The sequence below is a fragment of the Typopeltis vanoorti genome, chromosome 11, assembly GCF_054136105.1.
Source record: "Typopeltis vanoorti isolate ZY-2024b chromosome 11, IOZ_Tvanoo_1.0, whole genome shotgun sequence".
Lineage (NCBI taxonomy): Eukaryota > Metazoa > Arthropoda > Arachnida > Uropygi > Thelyphonidae > Typopeltis > Typopeltis vanoorti.
In genome coordinates this window covers 109,034,339-109,058,366 of record NC_143559.1, presented here as the reverse complement: position 1 = coordinate 109,058,366, position 24,028 = coordinate 109,034,339, and the positions used below count along the sequence as shown (strand labels likewise).

The 24,028-nt window shown below is 35.3% G+C and overlaps 1 protein-coding gene across 1 annotated transcript in view; it reads right to left on the bottom strand.

Moving 5' to 3' along the window:
- LOC150101923 (uncharacterized) overlaps positions 1–24,028 on the bottom strand; it is a 1,001,066-nt gene that overhangs the window by 84,743 nt on the left and 892,295 nt on the right. The window contains exons 137-141 of the mRNA XM_090399931.1: positions 22,335–22,418; positions 15,113–15,232; positions 14,885–14,992; positions 7,651–7,779; positions 5,610–5,828 (exon numbers count right to left, since the gene is read on the bottom strand). Of these exons, the coding sequence (XP_090256057.1) occupies positions 5,610–5,828; positions 7,651–7,779; positions 14,885–14,992; positions 15,113–15,232; positions 22,335–22,418 (660 nt within the window). The remainder of the gene's footprint in view (positions 1–5,609; positions 5,829–7,650; positions 7,780–14,884; positions 14,993–15,112; positions 15,233–22,334; positions 22,419–24,028) is intronic.

Genomic DNA, 24,028 nt, shown 5'->3' with positions numbered 1-24,028 from the left:
CTAATTTAGTGTTCCGACTAATTTCTCTCTTATTCCATATGAATTTATTCAATTGACTTCCCACCATACCAGCTTTGCTGATTCTGTTGTCTATTTCTATATTTAATTTACCATCTTCAGTAAAAATCGTGCCTAAATAGCTGAAATGTTTTACTTGTTCCACAGGTTCTCCATTCACAACACAGTTGACATTTTCAATGATTCTGCCTATTTTCATTGTCTTTGTCTTTTTATTGCTGACCTTCATACCATATCTATTACAACAGCTATTCAATTTAGTCAGAGAATCTTGCAGACTTGTAGCAGATTTATTTAGAAGTATAACATCATCCGCATAAAGCAAAGAGCTGACATTAACATCTCCAATTTTGATATCGTGTTTAATACCACTTTCCTTCATAATGTGATCCATATAGATAATGAATAACAGAGAGGATAATGTGCATCCTTGTCTCACACCAGATTTAACATTAAACCATCTTCCTGTACTTCCTTCAATCCTAACTGCTGACTTACAACTCAAATAAAGACTAAATATTGCTTGATATAATGCCCCATTGACACCATATAACTGCAGCGTATTGAATAGCTTCTCTCTTGGCACCTTATCATATGCCTTTTCCAAATCGACAAAACTTAAATACAGATCTTTATTATATTCCCATGCTTTCTCGACTATTTGTCATAAGTGAAGATCTGATCCTGACAGCCTCTATTTGGCCTGAATCCAGCTTGTTCTTCATCAAGCTTTTCTTCTACAATTCTTCTCAACCGTTTCTCAAGTATACTTGCATAGATCTTGCCAGGAACACTCAGTAGGGAAATACCTCTGTAATTCTCACATGCAGTTTTATTTCCCTTTTTATATATGGGTACTATGAGAGCTCTACTCCAATCATCGGGAATTCGTCCCTCTGTCCAGGCTTTCTGAACTATGCAGTGCAGCCACTGTTAGACTCTTATACCACCACAGTTCAGCATTTCTGGTTGAATATCATCTACTCCTGCTGCCTTTCCACATTTCAAGCCTTTGATGGCTTTTTCTACTTCAAGTATGGATATGTATTCCTGACTGCATGCCTGGTCAGTGTTTTTTACCACTGTGCTGTCATCACTGCTTGTTTCATTTAGCAGTTTTTCAAAGTAATTACTCCATACTTCAAGGATATCTTTTTCTCCCATTGATATTTATTTTCTATATTCTTACCAAAGTCCTCCCATAACTTTTGTTTAGCTATTCCCTTGACCTAGCTCAGCTGTCACTCTTTATTAAAAAGTGAATAGATTACTAATGCATGACTTCACAAAGCCATGCTGCCCTTGAGGTACTGATTTCAGTATTTTTTTCTAACATTCTCTTAAAACCCAAGTTGATATCCCATCTAATCCTACAGCTGTATTTGCATTCACATTCTTTAATATTCTAAGTACTTCCAATTCATCAATCTCTGTTCTCACATTAGTACCAGTCATCTCTGCTATAACAACATCATCTGGATGATATATCTTTAGATCACTCAGTAGCTCAACAATTTCTTCTGCCTGCTTTACCTCTCTCGGTGAATTCATCTATACCTCCATATCTTTCCATATTTCAAATTTTTGATGGATTGTCTACTTCAAGCATTCTCCCCCTTGAACATTTTCTATCATTCTGCCACTTCTTGTTTCATTTAGCAGTCTTTCAAAGTAATTACTTCAGATATCTAGAATATCTTTGGCTTTAGTTTTTATGTCACCTTTCTCATCTATGATTCTTATTTTCTATATTTCAATATTTCATTTTTCAATAGTCTTCAGAACATTTTGCTACATTTCTGATATTTATTATTATTATTACTGGCATAGGGCCAACCACCTTATCCTCGAGTTACATGGAAAGGTCGTGGGAGCTTAAGTGCCTGTTAGGGCCACTGATAGAATAGAAATTCTTCTTATTATTACATAGATATTAAGGTGGATTCAGAGGACTCATTATAGGAAACCCACTATTCTTTATACACACGATATCTATTACACCTTTCATTAAACTCATTCACTTTAAAGGGCCCGCAGAATTAATTCTGGCAATCCATTCCATCACCAGTCCCCAAGCAAAAAATCTAGTCCTTATATGCTACACAACTTCCAGAGTTGACCCATAGTTCTCTCTCTCTATTCATCATGTACTGAAAATTTCCCTTTCTATCATTCTTATAGAATCCATTTAATAACTTATGAGTTATCATGTCCTCTCTTTTTTTTCACCTATCAACTAAATTTTGCAACCCACACACTTTTCAACATATATTCATAGGGAGCATTCCACAGAACCTGTTCTCAGCCTAGTCAGGCTGGGGACAAGTCTTCACCACCTCCTGATCCTCAAGAAAGCCCAGGTGATCAAATCTGTGCAGAGTAGTTAAAATGCAGATGAATCATAATCTATCTTTAGTTGTTAGTGTGTTTTTCAGCATCCAAGTAATCCTTTTAGCTATTTTACTCTTTCTAATATGCCATTTAAACTTAGCTCTCTGTCTACAATTAATCCCAAGTCCCTAGCCTCAATGATATCCTGCAATCCAGTATCATCAAGGTGATACCTTTTCAACCCAAAGTGCATAACCTTACATTTTGCATGACAATAAAGGATATCTACATGTCCTTTATCAACTATTGTCTCCCAGTTTCACATCATCAGCAGAAAACTGAATATTCCTTCTCTTAAATCTTTCGCTATATCGTTAACATACAAATTAAAGAGTATTATTATTAATAATAAGAATAATAATAATAATACTCTTCAAAAGACTCATCATGGGAGGTCCTTCCTAAGAAACACAAAGTCTATCAAGACTCATCGAGGGGAGGTCCCCCCCCCCCTAAGAAACATAAAGTCTATCATACCACTCCTTGAACTCATTGACCATTCTCGCTCTCACCACTCCATCAGGCAATGCATTCCATGGTTCAGCCACCCTCCATGCAAAGAAACCACTCCTCATCTTCTTGCTCACAGTTTCCTTTCGTAATTTCCAGGGATGGCCTCTTGTCATCACTCCTTCCCACTGTTCAACCAAGCGAAAGAACTCCCCCAGTGTCAACCCTGTAACTACCTCTCAACAGTTTAAAAGTCTCAATCATATCACCTCTCCTTCTTCTATCCACCAAACTCTGCAGTCCACATTCCCTCAGCTGATCCTCATAACTATCATTGTATAGTCCTGAAACCATCTTTGTTATTCACCTTTGTACCCTTTCCAGAGTTAATTTATCCCCTTCAAATCCTGGGAACCAAATCTGAGAACAATAGTCCAAGTGTGGTCTGATCAGGGTCTTATACAATGGAATGATAACTGTTTTATCTCTGCAGGTCAGTGTCCTTCTCATTATTGCAGCAATCCTCCGTGTTACCTTCACCACCTTTGCAATATGTCCCCTAAATTTCAGGTTTCTATCAATCATCAACCCCAGATCTCTTGTCTCCTCTACTTCCTCCAGTATAACTCCTCCCATAGAGTATGCAGTGTCCCATCAATGTTTCCCAAACCTCAAGACCTTACATTTTGCTGCATTAAACCGATACTCCCCCATTCATTTGCCCATCAATCTAGCTTATTCAAATCCTCTTGCAGGGTTGCTGCATCTGCACTATTACTAATAATCCTACCCAGCTTCGCATCATCTGCAAACAAATGAATATCCCCTTGCAATCCACTGACAAAGTCATTGATATAAAGGTTAAACAATATAGGTCCCGGTACTGAGCCCTGTGGGACCCCACTTGTACCACTCTGCTTCCTTGAAACTGCCCCACCATACACAACTCTTTGATACCTATCGGACAGCCAATCCTGAATCCAGTTGACCAATCTGACATCCAGACCCATGTGCTGCAACTTAAATATCAGCTTATCATGTAGCACCCTGTCAAATGCCTTTCCCTCATCTAATGCTCTTGTAACTTTATCATAAAAGGCTAGCATAGTGCTAAAACAAGGGTGCCCCTTCAGAGTAGTGGCCTAGTACAGAGCCTAGAAACATTTCACTGTGGTCAACCTAATTCTCCCAGATTCTATTCCACCAAATACTACTCTGTAGTGTCTGTCTGTCAGCCATCCATGCTATCAGCTTTATATTCATACCCATTTATTCATTTTTTGTAATAGTTTTTATTATGCAGTATTTTGTCAAATGCCTTTGCAAAGTCCAGCAGTATCATGGTTTAGCCATTTTCCTTATCTAATTCTGTTGTCACTCTATTATAAAATGTGAGTAAATTACTAAGGCAGGATCTACCTTTTTTACAGAGCCATCCTACCCACCAATGAGTATCATATTTCTGTCTACCTACCTACCAACTACTAGATTTTACCTTTATCCAACTTTTCCAACACTTTAACCACCAACTCATGAGATATTAATTGGTACCAACTTTATGTATGGAACTATCTTACTCTCTTTCAACTACTTGAAATATTGCCAGAGTTTAGACTGCCAGTTCTCTTCCACATTGCCTAACACACACAGGCTGACATGCCATCCAGTCTCAGTACTGTATTCACATTTGTATTTTTTAACATGCTGAACACCTCCTACATCTACCTCAATTTTGACATCAGTCTCTGTCACATCAACAACTTCATCTATATGTTTACCAGTCTTCCTATGCCTTTTGCTCAGCTACTTCTACACATTGCTTTGCATTCTTATATTTTTCTCTGTATTCTCTTCGCACATGCTAACTTACTTGCTAGGAACTTTTGATATATTTTTTCTTTTCCATGATTGCCTCATTGAATTCATAGTCATAAAATAACATTGTGATTTGCAATGTTCTGATGTGCATTTTATTTCTCCCTCTCTCTCTCTCTCTCTCTCTCTCTCTATATATATATATATATATATATGCATTTTTTATAATATATTTATTCATATTGACTTTTCTGGTGTAATTGATTTAATGAGAGACATCATAAAAATAGTGTGTCTCATTAGATATCAAGGCTCTGATATCAGAGTTTTGCATTTAATCACAGAGAATTTTTTTTTAATTGATTAAATACACAAGAGGTCAGGGGATCTATAGGCACATTAGTGCCAGCATGGGAATGAGGAATGAGATAAAAGTTTATTAATGTTTTTTGCTTTGTTTTGAGCAGGATAATCTATGAACTTAACTACATGCCTCTGGATAGCTTCAAGGAAAGTTTTAAGTGCACCACCCCAAACACTTGAGCAGTATTCGAAACATAGATGGATGGATTTGGGATTTGTATATAGTGAAGAATTGGTTGGGTGTAAAGTAGGCTCTTGAATGAAAGAGAGAATATCAATTTTCTTGGATGCTGAGGAGGTTAGTGATGTGATATGCATAAGAGATCTGTGGGGAAAATATAGGTATTCACTTCTTTTCATGACAAAGCAAGTGAACTGTGCTGTCAAAATGATGCTTACAACAGACATAATAAAAACAAATCCAGACTTGATAATCATAAGAAAAGGCAATTTAGTTCCTGAAATTTGCCATCAACTTATTTAAGCACAACAATATAATACTACTAGAGTAATACTCATATTTATAAGATTTTAATCTAGAAACTGATAATTATCTACTTTTTTTTACATACCATAACACTCTCCACTTCTGATATCACAGGCCTGATGGTAAAGGCAGTCAGTATGACTTTTGCATTTATCTTCATGAAAAATCCTCTTTGTACATCCTGCTCCATACGGATCACCACTCATATCAGCAGGGCAGCGACACTCATAACTTCCTATAGTATTCACACACTGAGCACCTTCTCCACAAGGCAGTGAAGTACTTTCCTTGCATTCATTGATATCTATGAATAAATAGTTTTAAGTATTATGAACTTTACCTAACATAGAAGACAGCAAACAGTAGCAACCAGTAATGGTTACAGACTTCTTCAAAACTTTTTTTTAAAAATATTTTTTAAACATATATTTAAATTTTTATAAATTTAAAAATATATTTTTTAAAAATATGAATTTTTAAATATAATAAAAGTGCTATTCTTAAAACATCAGATATTATGCAGAATTTAGTTATTATAATGATTAAATGTCAAAATTACTTCTTATTATCATTATTATTATTATTCAGGCTCCATGGAGTCAAAAGACTCATTGTGGGAGGTCCTTTCTAAGAAACACAAATCTATCAAGACTCATCGAGGGAGGTCCCTCCTAGGAAACACAAAGTCTATCATACCACTCCTTAAACGCATTGACCGTTCTTGCTCTCACCACTCTATCAAGCAATGCATTCCATGGTTCAACCACCCTCCATGCAAAGAAACCACTCCTCACTCTCTTTCTCACAGTTTCCTTTCGTAACTTCCAGGGATAGCCACTTCCCGCTGTTCAACCAAGCGAAAGAACTCCCCAGTGTCAACCCTGTAACCACCTCTCAATGGTTTAAAAGTCTCAATCATATCATCTCTCCACCAAACTCTGCAGTCCACACTCCCTCAGCTGATCCTCATAACTATCATTGTACAGTCCTGACACCATCTTTGTTATTCACCTTTGTACCCTTTCCACAGTTAATTTATCCCCTTTAAATCCTGGGGACCAGATCTGAGAACAATAGTCTAAGTGTGATCTGATCAGAGTCTTATACAATGAATGATAACCCTTTTATCTCTGCAGGTCAGTGTCCTTCTCATTATTGCAGCAATCCTCTGTGTTACCTTCACCACCTTTGCAATATGTGCCCTAAATTTCAGGTTGCTATCAATCATCAACCCCAGATCTCTTGTCTCCCCTACTTCTTCCAGTTTAACTCTTCCCATAGAGCATGCAGTGTCCCATCGATGTGTCCCAAACCTCAAGACCTTACATCTTGAGGTTTGGGACATTATTCTCATAATTCCCCAGACATTCCACCTGCTCTTTCAGCTCATCTCTCTCTCTCTCTCTCTCTCTCTCTCTGTAAGTCAGCCACTCTTGTTTGCCATTCATCCTCCCAATTGAGACCATCTCCTAAAACTTCAGAATCATTCAACCTTTCCGTACTCTCCACTCTTATTATTTTATCCATACTTCTCTCGCCCTCTATTATACCAGTCATCTCTCTAAGCAGAGAATCTCCCATATCTGACTCAACGAGGTCAGTTATGGTCATTTCTAAATCACCAAGTTCCTTCCATTGCCTTCATTTTGTGCATATACGTTTTCCCCCTTCTCTCTTTCCTGCCACATATACAACCGCTGGGACGCATACATTCCGCAAGTCTGATGCTATAAAATCCTGTATAATATCGTGCAAAATGGAGTCCTTAAATGGGGGGGAGGGACTTGGCATACGCCATTTGCAATTTTAACTGCCGCCGCCATTATTCAAAATAGTGTCGCTAATTAGTGTCAAAAAAAGAAATGCTAAATAAGTATTAGGGAGTATAACTATAAGAAAAAGTAAACAATTACAAACAGAACATTTAAGTACACTAGATATAAATAAATAAAATGAAATAACTAAATAATGAGAACTTATGAGAATTATGATCCATCTATGAAGTATTTAATCTAAAATAAAAAGAAGTTAAATTTATAAAGTTATATTTTACATTATAACTCAAATGAACTTTGGGCTGATTAAAAGATTATATATTTAAGTAGTTCAATTTTAATTTTTCTAACCCTGACAGATTCCAGTAGCCAGCAACCTATAGCCACGAGGACAGATACAGAAACCAGCTTCACGTCCAGTGTAGACACATCTTTGATTATCAGGACATGGATTAGTCGTTGAGCAATTTACACTAGTTACTGAAATATATAAAAAAGTAATTTCTATCAAGCATTAGCAATACATGAAAACAAAACTAGACATGCAATCTGAATGATATTTATTTTTATAGTGTTCAACAATTCAGAATATTTATTCAGAATTGAAGTCTTTATAAAACTATGTTCAGTGTAAATAAAATTCCGACTTTTGCTCTATTATGCATAACATTAAATATAAAAATCATACCTTTGTAATATTTAGTAATATTTAGTAACCTATAGGATCTGTGTCAAAATCTATAAGCAAAATATTTTTAATAACCTTTTCACTGCTTTTTTAATGTATATATCATACTGAATGAACGAGTTTTTTTTGTATTGAATCCTGTCTCTCTTCTCCCCCCCCCCCTTCCACAAGCAAAACACACAAAATATCAGCTCACCACCATTATAGAATCGTATCTGATTTAAACAAAAGATGCAAAAAATAAAAAAAGATGAAAGAAACTTTCATTAGATATCTTGTGACATTACATAATTAAAAAAGCAAGCATTCTGTTATAAAAACTGATTCAATGAAAGTGAAAGTAATCATATATAATGAACACACACACGTGCAAAGCAGAAACATAAAAAAAGTAACTCGCAAATTTTGATCCTAAATTATGTAAACTTTTTTTGCGTTTTTGTTTGTTATATATTTTTCAAATGCAAAAATTATTTTTTACTTTTTTTATATATCTACTCCTAAAATACTTGAACTCATAAAATTATAATCACTGTATTGTAACTATTAACAATTTGCTACCAGCATGATAAAAAACTTCAACATGACCATCAGCAGATTAATAGGATACTAAGAAAACACAACATAATTATATTTACATTATTATTAGCTCCTACCAACAATTTTCTTCCAGATTATTCTGTTATTTATCAGGAAGACAATACTGTCACATCTTACATTTTAGTAAGCAGGAAGGCATATGAAAGAAGATTTTGTCTCCATTATTAAGAAGAGAGAGGTTATTGTCAAGCATATGCCCAGAGATCCAGATTTACCCTGTTGACACTACTCTGCAGCGTATTCTGTTCCTTGTGGTTACCTTTAAGAAGAACAGGATGAAGTTGTTGCAACATAAGATTGTAAAGTTCTATCCAAGTTAACTCAGAACTTAGTTGTAAATAACTGGAACCTACTGTAATAAGAAATCCCACTGACAGGCAGGTGGCTACCACTCCCAGAGCAGCATTAAGCCAAACATGCTGAAAAGAAGTATAGCTACCCATCAGGATAGCAGTTCTTTACCTTAAGGCACAGAACTGAAGATATATCTTCAGGTGTGTGCCTTAAGGTGAAGTTCTCATCAGTTTTAAATATATGTCTCCTGCAGACAAAAACCGATACGTTTATGTTTCTGTAGAGGAAACTTGTTATTGTCAGTATTCTGGCAGAATTCATAACAGTTCTACTGTCTAGATTGTGTTCGTCAATTGATTTTGGGAAGTATGGCCAACCAGTGTTCATCTCTTCTTGTTCTGGGAAAATGCTTAATATATCATCTGATATGACAGGATCAGTAATTGTGTTTAATTTACATTTGATGGAGAATATAGAAGTACTCATTTTTTCTGTAGCTGGTGACATTCTTGTCATGATTTTCTTGGCAAGTGAGTTCTCATTCAGCAAGTCCAATTTAGAAGTGATTTCAAGAGTAAGACCATAATAGGTCAATTTGAACTCTATGATTCAAATTGAATCATAGAGTTCAAATTTGAATTTGAACTCTATGAAATCAAATCATAGAGTTCAAATGCGTTGAAATGATCCAACTGTGGGAAAGATGTGCATTTGTGTTGCTTTTGATATTTTCTTAATTGCCACATTCTCAATGTAACAGAATTCAACATAGGTGTTGTGGTGTCTGACTTCCTCTTTACATCCTGATATGAGATGTTCTGTTCAGTTTTTATCTTTTCTGTTTATTTTTCATCCTAGTAGTAGGCTGGATTGTCTCTTTCACAGCTGACATCTTTAGGTTTCTTTGCAGAGCAAGATTTATTATGATGCTCTTTACTACATATCAGACACCAATGGTAGAGCCATGATAGGCAGATTGGACATGCCTATGTTTCTGACATTTAAAACATCTACTGGATTAGAGGTGTAGAGCTTAACAGAATAGTGAAAATATTCTGCTTTTACAGTTTTGGAGATCGGAATGTATTAAAAGTACAGATGATATTCCTGGTTGGAACCAGACAACCTTTCCTGCATATCAGGATTTACTTCATATCTGCCACTTCTTGATCTTTAAGTTCCAAACACATCTCCTCATCTGGGACATCAAGGAGAACCCAGATGTCTTTTGTTTCTTATTTCTGTTTTCAGGGATCATCCCAATACAGATACTGTTGATACATCACCTGAAAACAGAAATGACTTTCTCGTGCACTGGGTACAGTATCCCAAGCCTTGAAGATCCTGTATACCCAGACCATGTACCTGGACCATGGAGAAGGAGATACTGAATCACCATTGACCCTTGCAGGTGAGCTCACTAGCTGATTGATTCTAGGAAGTAATACTTTGCAAATATTACTTCCCAGTATTGCAAGATTACTAGGATTCCCCTTTCCAGATGTCCAAGGGTTGCACCACACAGCAAACATGGCAGCAGGGCATTGAATCCCAGTGATGGTAGATGGAAGATAAGAGAGTAAAAAAAAACTGAAGAAACAGTGCGAAGTATATGGGAAGAAAAGTATAGAAAAAAGAGGAAGAATGAAAATGGCTAGTACTATCATTAGAAAGTCTCTTCCACCACAAAACCAGATGAAGGGGAATTTATATGGGAAAGCTGGATGATTAGTGGAAATCCATCCAGCTATCACATCATTAATGATGTGTTCAATGATGAGTCTCATCATCTCATTGCACAGATAGAACAAAAACAGGTCACATGTCATATGGCTGTAGAAGGCTAGAAAATAAACTTTTAATAACATCTACATTCAATTTGGAGCAGAATTATTTTTATGAAAGGTCATTCAAGGAGTCTAGGGATGCTATTCTATTACATGGAATTACCTCCTAGTCACAGTTAAATGAAATACTTAACTGTGACTAGGAAGTAACACTTTATGATGAGTGGAAAGCTTTAATTACATGCTATGACTTTAGAGAAGTTAAGCTAGACTATGCTGATAGATCCTTTCCTTCATCTGCAAAGTAGATGTTAGAAATATATAATGGACTACTAATATTTTAATGTAACAGACTGAAATATGTTGTTAAATAAATAGTACACATTGTGGTTTTTAATTCTTTGTATTTAATGATTCTAAAGATGCTGAAAAATAAATTATAGCGAAATGGATGTAAACTTATATCAGATGTCATTTGGAAGTTTTTTCATATCAGCTTATTCCATATAGCTGTATTCATCAACCTCTTTACCAAGTAACAAAGGCAACATTTTCGCTATAACTGGGGATGCCGGTTCGATGTAATTAAATGCAAATTAGTCCTGCACTTGAGAATTCAGAGGTGGTAAGTATCATACAATATTAATAATAATATTATTACATGACACCTCCAGGGAGTTCAAAGACTCTTTGAGGGAGGGTACCTTCTCTACACTCTCTCTCTCCACCACTCAATCCACCAAGTACAATGAATCGCAACTACCATCATCATCCAGACCAGAGGTCGGCAAACTGTGGCTAGCGAGCCACATGCGGCATTTATAAATGAAACCATCATAGTTTCATTTATAAAATTTTTAAAGGATTTTATTCACATAATGGTGATTTCATTTGTTTTATAGGTCTCGCAAAACTTTGTGGCACTAAGATGCGCAATGTCAGGGAGGGGAAAGCGAGCATGGAGGGGGGTATACAGAGGGAGTGGAGGGGATGGTTGAGCACATGATAGGCAGGGCAGCCAAACAAAGTGACTAATTAGGATTAGGTTTTAGGGTGCCTCAACATCTGAGGTCATTTGCAGAGCAACAAAGTGACTAATAAGTGAGCGCACACAGGTGACCTCTACTGGGAAAGGCAATGTTGGAATAGCGAAATGTGAAAGTGGAGTTTGTGTCACTTTGCTGTTTCTTCAACTTAATACTGTATTCTCTTTTGGCTGGGTGAATCCAGAAACTGCATTAAGGTGATAAAGGCAATTATTTAAAATATATATATATATATATATATTTTAAATAATTTTAAATAATATATATATATATATATATAATATTGGTTTTATTATATTTAGATATGTTGACAGTCGCGATTTTAGGCAACATGTTTTATTTCACGTGCAACTGTTACAATAAAACGTGTACTGGTGAGAGTTATTTTTATTATATTTTCAAATTATTGTCATTTATTATTTTGAATAATCACTTAGTTCTTTTTATTTTCTTTTTATATAATGTATTTATATAACGTGTTAAATAATATATATTGTTTAGGGTGCTTTTCAACATGGCTATGAAGAAAAAACTAAGAAAAACAACAGATGAGCATCATGACTTTAAAACTGAATGGACTGACTCTTTCGCATTTATCTTGAACTCAGATGACCTTCCAACCTGTCTTATTTGCTAAGAAAAACTCACACACAACAAAAAGTCAAATTTGGAGAGGCACTTCACGACAAAACATGCCACATTTGCCAGAAAATATCCTGTTGGTGACACGAGAAAGAGAGCAGTTGAAGAACTTCAGAAAAATATTGAAAAATCAAGTTCTGTATTTAATTATTGGAGAGAGTCTGCCAATGATGTTAATATTGCAAGCTTCATAGTGAGTCAGGAGATCGCTAAGAGAGGAAAACCATTCACAGACGGTGAATACATAAAATGTTATTTTGTTAATGCATATGAAGAACGTTTTTGGGATTTCAAAAACAAAGCAGAGATTTTAAATAAAATTAAAAACATACCATTATCTGCCAAAACAGTAGCAGATAGGTCAGTTACAATGTCCTCAAATGCGACCAACCAACAAGTCGAAGACATTAAATTAACTTCAGCTTTATCAATTGCAGTAGATGAGTCTTTCAACATCAAGGACACAGCCCAAGTTTCCCTTTTTATGTGGTATGTATCATCTGAGGGTCCGAGAGAAGAACTGAGATTATTGCCACTCAAGGGCCAAACGCGTGGAGAGGACATAGCAAATGTCGTCCTTGAATGCATGGAAAAAAATCATATCCCACTCAATAAAATTGTGTCAATTGCAACCGATGGTGCAAAAAGTAGGACGGGCGCGAAAAAGGGTTTTGTTTCAATTTTAAAAGAAAAAATTAATCATGAAGTGGTTACTTTCCATTGTATACTCTATCAGGAAGCACTTTGTGCACAAACATTTAAAGAAGAAATTGGTAAAATTATGGAATTGGTAATTAAGATTACCAACACCATTATAGCAAGGGAACTTAACCATTGACAATTTAAAGAGTTACTAAGGCAAATGGAGAGTGAGTATTCAGATCTTCTCCAGTACAACAGAGTTCGATGGCTTTCCAGAGATGACATGTTAAAGCATTTTGCATCTTGCATAAATGAAATCAAACTATTCCTCGACAACAAGGATGTTCAATATCCAGAATTAACAGAAGATCAGTGGTTGCAAAAATTGTACTTTATGGCAGACGTTACATCACAACTGAATCAGCTCAATCGTAAATTACAACGCAAGGGAAATACTGCTTTTTCAATGCTAGAGGAAGTTATTTCATTTGGTTTGAAAGCAACTGATTCTGTTCGCTGAAGATTTAGAGTAAGGAACTTTAGTTCATTTCCCAAACTTGTCTCAATATCGCCGAGAAAACAATGCCCTCATTAACAAAGATTATTTCAAGACAGCAGTTTTAAACATGAGATAATCTTTTCTTCCAAGGTTTCAGGAATTCAGAAATAATAAAGCGACTCTAGCTTTTGTTACAAATCCAATGCCAATTGTGAAGGAATTAAATTTTTCTCCATTTGATATTGACACGGCTAATTTTAAAATACAATTGCTGGACTTGACAAGCAAAGACTTATGGAGCTCCAAATTTGTACATCTTGATACTGAAATAGAAGAACTGGAAAAGAAAAATGCAGTCTGATTTCACAGTGCAAGCAGACTGCTATAAAAGAACTACAGAAGGCAGACTCAATGATTTTCAATACTTGAAATAGTCTTCCGGACTCATATCATGAGTTGAAAAAATTTGCATTTGGTGTTCTCAGTATCGTCGGGTCTATATATTTATGTGAGCAATCGTTTTCTAACATGAATTCCATTAAATGTAAACTGAGGAGCCAAATTACTGATGCCAACTTGGAATCGTGCCTTAAATTAAAAACAACTAGTTTCAAACTGGACATACAGAAACTTTGTAAGGAAATGCAAGCTCATTGCTCACCTTGATTAAAACCAATGAGAGCAATTTTTGGTGTGATTTTTTCTTCATTTAATAAAGATATAATTAATATTATAACTTGTTATATATTACTATAAATTTACTATATTACTTTAAATTTTCCTTAATTGTAAAAATATATTTATGGCTCTCGAATAATTTTTAAATTGTTGTGAGGGACAGGTTTGTCTCTTCCATCTCAAAAGTTTGCCGACCCCTGATCTAGACGAATGGCATCTGCCGCCCACCACCACAACCACTAGTATTTTCACAGACAATCACAAACATCTATGCCCACAGTGAGATTTGAACCCGTAGCCTTTTAGCTGGGGAGCAGATACACTAACCACTTGGCCAACCAGACTGGCAGAACTGTAAAAGAAGAAGAAGAATTAGTAGAACTGTAGTGTGAAAAATAGAGGAGGCAAAGAATCTTGGGACGAGAAATACTTCAGGAACAAAAGTATGGCATTTGGACTAATACATGTAAATTTGTGTCTGAATTTTTAGATGAAGAAACCTTGAAGACAGTCAAGTTCATGTCATTAACATTTGGACTAACTGAATCTGTAATAAAACATATTCATTTATTTTTAGCATGTGAAAAAAAAACAAAAAACTTATTCTTCCAAATCAGATTAGATGCCATAGTAAGCTATAACTAACATATTTTAAAATACTATATGATGCTTTAAAATGTATAGGTTTTAATGGGAAATATTTACTTACATATGCAGAAATCTGAAACTCTTCTAAACTCTGTGGGACAACCACAACTGCCATCATGAAGACATAACAGATTTCCTGGACACTCATAATCACTCTGACAACCAATTACTGTGGTAGGGGAAAAATACATATCATATATATATATATATATATATATTATATAAAGATTGATTAACATGTCATAATAAATATTAATGCTCAAACAAAAATAATTAGCATTCTATTTACCAGTGTAACAGTATTCTTGAGGATTTCCTGTAAAACCAGGAGGGCATTTGCATGTAGGTTTATGATCTACAACATGGCATTGTGCATTCCTGCTGCATGGATTTGTTACTATGCAAGGATCTGAAATACAGATTTTTTTTTGTAAATTAATTTCTCAAAATAAAATTTTTTTCAATAGTATAATGCAAGATGATTTTAGCATTCTTAATTAAAAAATTAAAGAATATATAAAACTGAGAGTTATGAACTAAGAAAGTGAAATGCTAATATAAATACTCATTCAATATACTGTACTGAACATGTATATTGAATCATGAAGATAATTTTATTAATTATCACCTGCTGAATTGTATGTACTGATGTGAAGAACTAAAGTCCTACAGTGTTTTTATTCTTATATGGAGGATGTTTCAGCTAATCAACTAATAATAAAGAGAGTTCTTTGCTACCAAGGGTCATTTCAAAAGGTATGCACACTGCATGCATGTGCAGTGGGAGACAATTTCCACCTCTATGTCAGCCAGATACTGAGAGTACACACACACACACACACACACACACACACACACACACACACACACACACACACACATCATGCATTAGTTAATTAAATTTTGTTATTAAATATAATACTGACTGAAAAAAATATACTGAAATTTGGCAGAAAGATGAGGACCTATCTGATGCACTTTTTTAAATGAAAGATTTTATATTTTAATATATATTTATTTACTGAACATAGTAATGAGGCCTAGACAGTATAAAGTTTAGAAAATGAGAAGCATGTAACACCAATACATTCATATGGAAATATGGAAAAAACAAGAATATAATATAGTAAAGCCCAGAGAAAGAATAAAATTTAAAATTAAAGCAACAACAAACAATAAAACTCTATATGTGGGTGGCCAAACTATATAAATGGGTGACCAACAATAAAAGTAAAAAACTAGCAGAAAAGGGTAACAGTAGAAAACAAGTTATGAGCTTGTCATGATGCTTAGTTTGAGAATAAAGGAGACTAATTAATGTCTGGCCACATAGCTCAAACATATTAGACTCTTTCCTCTTCCATCTGAGAATCGTGAGTTCACTATGGAAAAAAAATAGCAATAGCCTGCCTTTTTTCAGATGTTCTAATGACACATCTTCCCAATGACATCCTTTCTTTCTTAGTTTACAGAACCCCCCCCCCACCACCACCACCACACACACAGGTAGACAGATATATGAACTTTCCTATTCCCCTGCCCAGTACACACAGAGATTAAGGTAATGCTATTACTGTTACCCTTTATCCAGGGTGCCTCAGAAAAAATAGCCAGAACTTTTAAAGAAATGTAATCTCTGCACTGCTTTCAAACCTCATTTGAAGCTGGCTTCTCTTTTCTGCTCTTCTAAGGATCCAGTTCCTCCTCTCTCTGTTCTGGGTGTTTACAAGGTTCCTTTTTCTTGCAATTTATCATATTATGGTCAAATTAAGAGATCTTCCAACACTCACCTTGGTGAACACAAGAAATACATTCATGATTGCAACTATGGTCAGTCAGTTCTAGATGACTATGCCTTGGAAACCTTGAACAGGATCAGATAGAAAAACACTGCTATGCAAATACAAACTTGAAAAACTCTTTAGAATCAGTAGCAGATTTGAAAAAATGAGCCTAATCTAAATCAATATGGCTGTGTTAAACTTCCCAAAGGATAGCACATTTGCAACGCGGTGTTACAGAAGGCCGTTGAGGAAAGTGCATTGGATTGTTAGAATGGCTATCTGATAGGTATCAACAAGTTATGTATGGGGGAGCAATATCCACGAAAAGGAAAGTCACTAGTGGTGTGCCTCAGGGGTCTGTTTTAGGGCCATTACTGTTTAACTTGTATATTAATGATATTGGCAAAGATTTGGATGGAGATATTCAGTTGTTCGCAGATCATGCAAAGTTGGGACGAACCATAAAGAGTAGAGAAGATGTTGTGGCCTTACAAGAAGACTTGAATAAATTGAGTGATTGAGCATAGGAATGGGGATGAGAGTTCAATGTTGTAAAATGTAAGGTTTTAAAATTTGGGAAACAAAGATAGGATGCAGAATTTATGCTTGGTGAGGATATATATACTGTCAGAGGGGGAAGAAATAAGAGATCTTGGGGTGATAGTGGATAAGGATCTGAAATTTAGGGGACACATTGCAAAAATTGTGAAGACAACACAAAGGCTTCTAGGAATGATGCGGAGGACACCGACTTGTAGAAGTAGGGAGATACTTGTTCCATTGTATAAGACTTTGACTAGAGCATACATGGACTATTGTGCCCAGATTTGGTCACCTGGTTTTCAGAAGGACGAAGAGATGTTGGAAAGGGTCCAGAAGTGACTGACTAAGGTAGTTTCTAACCTCTGGAATATCGAATATGAGACAAGATTGAGAAGATGCAATTTGCAGAGTCTGGTGAATAGGAGGGAGAGGGGAGATGTGATAGAAACCTACAAGTTAGTAAGGGGTTGTTATAGGATCGATGTTGGAGAGGCTCTACAGAAAACAGTGGGAGATCAGGGAAGAACCAGAGGTCATCCCTGGAAACTGTATAAATAGGGTGTGAGTAGGGGAGTGAGAAGCAGGTTTTTTCAAGCAGAGTTGTGAATGATTGGAATGCTTTGCCTGAGAGTGTGGTGTCTGCAGAGAATTTGAGTGTGTTTAAAGCACGGTATGGTGAGCTATGTGTATGATAAAAGGACCTCCCAGATGAGTCTTTGACTCCATAGGGTCTTGAATAATAATAATAATATTATTATCATCATATACTGAAAGGCAGACAAATGGATGGATGCTAAAAAGGATCAGTAGAACTTTAAGGCTCCTTAAGGATAGAAAGAATAGAAGGAGGACTCCTCAGAACAGTAACAGAAAGTAAAGTTCCTGGGAAAAAAAAAAGAAAGAGACCATCAATGAGATGTATGGATGGTGTGTCTGGAGTGACTGATCATCAGAGAGTTGAAGCTTCCAGAAAACCACATGGCAAGAACTGGTGTGGTAGATCATTGAGCATTTGAGTGACCATACAGCATCTGTTGAATTTCGATGAACAGATGGATGGAAACTTCCCAAAATTTGGAAAACCTTAATTCTTGGGCAGGAGGCCTAAGAATTAAGGTTTCCAGGAACTTTACCTTCTGTTACTGTTCTGAGGAGTTCTCCTTCCATTCTTTCTATCCTTAAGGAGCCTTAAAGTTCTACTGATCCTTTTTAGCACCCATCCATTTGTCTGCCTTTCAGTATATGATAATAATATTATTATTATTATTATTATCCCCATGGAGTCAAAGACTCATCTCATAACATAGTCTAATAACATAGTCTAATAGTTTAAAAGAGTCTAATTTCTTCCACTTATTGTTGTGTGTGTTATTACAATTTTAATATTGTATTCCTGAATATGTCTCTGTGATAAAGACAAAATATCAGAATGAATAAACCTGCTGTTTATTTCTCTGTACTATATTCATTCCATTAAATTTTATTATGAGAATAATTAATGTTACATAATTATCATGTAGGTGAGATTATGTAGAGTCTGTGCATGTTTACTGCATATTGGTCAGCTCTTATAACTAAAGACTCTGAGCACTGTAATTAGCTATATGTCTCAAAAATCAATGATGGTGATCTTTTTAATATTCAGTGTGTGCTTTAATTATATAGTATGTAACAATATTTCAGTTGTGGATTTTTGTTATTGTGCTTGTGTTTTTCCCTATGGTTTGATGTAAACAGTCAGTTGTGGGGAAATTGCAATCACAGTAATATTCAATTAGATGTTATTCTAATGAATGGATAGCGTGTCTGGATCTAATGTAGCTAGTATTACATCCAGGTTGATAGTTGAATTTGTGGTGGACTTTGTGACATAGCAGTATGTGGGATGACATTATTGTAGTTTTATGTTTTAGTCAGTTTAGTAATTTATTATTATTGATGAAAACTGTTTTTTTACTGTCTTCAGTCAGTATTCTGTTTATTAACAAATCATTTCATTAGCTAATGTAAAGATTTAACATGAAGCCTTGAGGATAGGTTTAAGAGGGGAGGTCAGTTTCTTATATATAATGCTTGAGTCTTTTCCTCCATTACTGTTAATTCTGGAGTGCATAGAAATAATTTCCAGCAATCCAAAAATTATGTGCTCATTTTCTATTTCATGTTCTTGTTCTGTGAAATGAGACCTCAAAATCGAGGAAGACTTTGACTCCGATCAGATACTGCACATTTTGCATAGCAAGTGAGGCCACATGTTTTGCTCCAGTATCTGCTCTTATGGAAAAGTAAACCGAACCTCACTTCGGTTCAGTCTCTTAACATGAGACTTCCAGATTTTGATCTGCATTTTTATGTGGAAATAAATGCTCAAAGGGAAATGCTTCATTACCATTGATGAGACTTTTACTGAAGTGATGTGAATCAAACACATAAAAAAAAAAAGGTTTGCTGACAGAAATACAAGACTCAAACATTGGGAGCAGTGATAAGGCAGAATGGAGATTATATTGAAGCCTGTAAATGTATTTTGCTAAATACATTTTTGGCTTAACAACAGGAATACAGTGTGCAGCACTTTTAAAATGATCCTCATAAATGATTGTAGCAGCATTCCATTCATGGAAAGAAGGGGTAGAGAGAGAGAGAGAGAGAGAGAGAGAGAGAAATGGGGGTGGGAGAAACTCAGATTCTTGATATATGTTCTGTAGGTGATTGCATTATGATGTGAACATCTCAAGTACTGTAGTACAATCCCTTTTGTGAAGACATTCAGAATACCTAGGGTTCATCTGATGGTGATTCACCAAGCAGAATTATGATAGTATATTTAAAGCATAATGCTAGGGGCTTGGAGGCAAAGAAAGATAAGTCCATGTTAACCATAGAGAGGACAGAGCAGAATTATGGTAAGTAGGCTGTTGTGGTTACCAAAGAGCTAGCATCCAAATCTTTGAAATTTTTAAACTTTAATTCTTGTTTAAGCTATGTAAGTGTTTGATTACCACTTCCATTTGGAAGTATCTTTCAATACCAATATTTGATCTTATATAGAATTTTCATGTTCTTCCAAGTGATTCACTGACAGAACATACATAATTCGAAATACCTGACTTATTACAATGAACATATTTGGCATAATTTTTGTATTCAGTGAGTATGCTATTAGTTGTCTGGCCTGTTTGTCCATACGAGGCAGGTTTATGCTATAACTAGTTGCTGTACAATGAATGCAGTATACCAGGTACCTTATTATTCAAGGTACTACTCAGCAAATAACCATATTTAGGCCACTGCACCACCACCAAGCATGGACTGTAGTTCTTTCTAGTGTAATATAGAAGTGTGCTTTTGAATGGTATGATAATGGTCTCACAAAAAAAAAGTCCAAGTACAGAAATAATAGTATATCAATGAGTTAAGGTTTTCATGGCTTGAGATGTTCACAGTTATTTGTCTGGCTAGCACCATGTATGCAACTTATTAAAAAATATTTATTTAATTAGAGATTAATATGAAGATTACATCTTCAGATTAAACACAAAGAGGAAAAAAAAATGTATTAAAAGGGAGATTTTTAAATTAATAACTGTTATAGATTGAATAAACATAAACCAGATGTAGGATACAGTATTGAGAAGTCATATGCATGGCTCATTGTTGCAGTGTGCTGTGTAGCTTCATTAATATGTAAATCTTTGATATATGCTGATCAGAGGAGGTTTAAGATGAGGCCTTGGTTTTTATTTTTATTATTTGGATATTATATTATTTTGCTAGTCTCTTTAAATCAGCAAGGTAGTCAGCAAAATCAGTTATCTTGCTGACTACAAAGGCACCATTTCTTTACCCTACATAAAAAATGTCACAGAAAAAACACTGAAAATTCATCAGCAATTTTTAAGAAAAAATTCTTGTAATTAAGATCAATTTGAGCTTATATATAAGAAATATTTCTATCTTAATTTTTCAGCTAATCATTATGCTTATTTCAAATGTTTCTACTTTCAAATTTGCAACAGCACACACATATTAGAGCAATAATTCAAATAGAACAATTAAATAACTTTCCTAAATGAATATTTATACAATTAACAATGCATTCTTACTTATTATTATTATTAATATTACCCCAAGACCTCATGGAGTCAAAGACTCATCTGGGAGGTCCTTTTATCACACACACGTCTCATCATACCGTGTCTTAAACACATTCAAACTCCTTGAAGACACCACACCCTCAGGCAAGGCATTCCAATCATTTACAACTCTGCATGAAAAAAAACTGCCTCTCACTCCCCTACTCACACCCTCTTTATACAGTTTCCAGGGATGACCTCTGGTTTTCCCCTGATCTCCCACTATTCTCTGTAAAACTTCTCCAGCATTGATCTTATAACAACCCCTTACCAACTTGTAGGTCTCTATCATATCTCCCCTCTTCTTCCTCTCCACCAGACTGTGCAAATTACATCTTCTCAATCTTTCCTCGTACTCAACATTCCAGAGGTCAGAAACTATCTTAGTCAGTTGCCTTTGGACCCTTTCCAACATTCTTCATCCTTCTGAAAACCCAGTGACCAAATCTGGGCACAATAATCTATGTGTGGCCTAATCAAAGCCTTATACAAGAATCTCCCTACTTCTACACATCAGTGTCCTCCGCATCATTCCCAGAAGCCTTTGTGCTGTCTTCACAATTTTGGCGATGTGTCCCCTGAATTTTAGATCCTTATCCACTATCACGCCCAGATATCTTATTTCCTCTACCTCCAACAATATATTCTCACCAAGCATAAATTCTGCATACCATCTTTGTTTTCCAAATTTTAAAACCTTACATTTTGCAACATTGAACTCACATCCCCATTTGCTTACCCAATCACTCAATTTATTCAAGTCTTCTTGCAAGGCCACAACATCCTGACTACTCTTTATGGTTCATCCCAACTTTGCATCATCTGCAAACAACTGAACAAGAGATACTAATTTTTATAAAAAATATACACTGTAGGTTTGAATCAAGTAAAATAAATTTGCTTTAAGTAAATAAAATAAAATTAAACAAGCTATTCTGTTTATTCTTAGGCATGTTTAGAATATTTAGTGTTTATAATATTTTTTCTCTTGAGTATAAAGAAATTCCAGGAACATATTTTATGGTTAATTAACACAAGAAAGAATTACCATAACATAATTGTGAAGGAAGATCACAAGCCTTATTATGTGGACATTCAGCATCAGAGTAGCATACTCCTTCTCGTCGCTCACCTATAAATGATTTTTGAAAGAGTACATGTTATAATCACAAAAATGAAAACAATGCTAATCTGATATGGGATCTTTCAAAAATCACACACACACATACACACACACACACTGCATTATATATGTCACATTTTCATTTAGTATATAATTACAACTAGCAGAATATAAAAGGAGTACATCTCTAGGGTATTACAGCATGTCTCGGAAGTGATCATCACTATCTTCCTGCAGGCATAGAGTGATGCAGTTACATATGTTTGTAGCAACATGATGCATGTTCACATGAGTAATGGGACAATGGCCAGTATAAAGTTTGGCTTTCATGTGTATAAAGCTCTGGAATTGTTACAATGCACTCTTTTTTACAGGTTTGATGGGAAATAGTCAGGTGATGTCAAGTTTTGAGATTCTTTCTTATCACACTTTCTATATTCATTTAGAATTTCAACTGCTAAAATCACAGCATGCACAGAATTTGCAGTTATCATGAAACCACTGCAATAAAGCATCATCTTCATCAATATCAACATAAAAGTAAACTGGTGAAAATTTTCTAATGATATTATTCAGCATTTACAGTTACAGGGATAAACAGTACATTGTTGAGAGATATCACACAATGCTCTATTTTTCTATACATGGAGTGACTCTTCATTCGTGTAATGATTTTTGCAGTTTTAAGGTGATAGATGCTTATAATGACACTACAGAGAACTTATAAGTTCTCTTTAGTGTCAGTACTTCTATCTTGGTTATTGACCTAAGCATTGAAATAGAACCAAGCTTCATCTTAGATAAAACATTATATAGATAAATGTCAGATTAATTTTGTACCAACCTTTGAAATAAGAGATACCAGTGCATTCTAGTTTTTTTTTCCTTGTTTTAGTTTTCAATTCATAGACAACGCAGTAGAAGCAGAAGTATCGATACTCTGTGAATCTATATAGTGTTGCCACAGAAAGGCTGGTCTTGTGACATCTACTAGGAGATTTTATCCATGATCTTTCCATTCACTGCTTCTTGTATAAGCCTTTCTTCTTGTAGAAAGGCTTATACGCTGGTTAAACATGATAAGTAAACATAAGGAATTGACAGCATACACTAGAAATATAAATTAAATCAATTTTAATATATACTTTCCGATATTTCGGCAATGTCACGTTGCCATCTTCATGGGAACTTAAGATAAAGACACGTGCACGCCGCAAGTACTACATAACAGCAAATGAGAAACGAAGTGAGGAAGCTACCGTTTTCCTAAAGTCCTGATGGTGCCCCCTGGTGGGCTATATCAGGTTCTTGGCCTTTGGGCTGAAGTTCTTCTGATATATGTTTCCCAAATTTGGGCCAGTCTCATGCATCCAAATTTGTTAAGGTTTGGCATGTTCCTAAGGGCTGAGGCTGATTCCATGAATAGTCTTTCATATTTGAACTTGCTGTGGTGTATTACTGTGGCTTTCTTCTACCTTATTCTGTGGCGAGTATCCAGAGCATGGTCTGCAAGCCCAGAGTGGTTGTACTGGTGAAATCGGATGTAGTCCTTGTGTTCTGAGATTCTGATATTTGCTGTCCTGCCTGTTTGGCCAAAGTAGGACAATTTACAGCTGCAA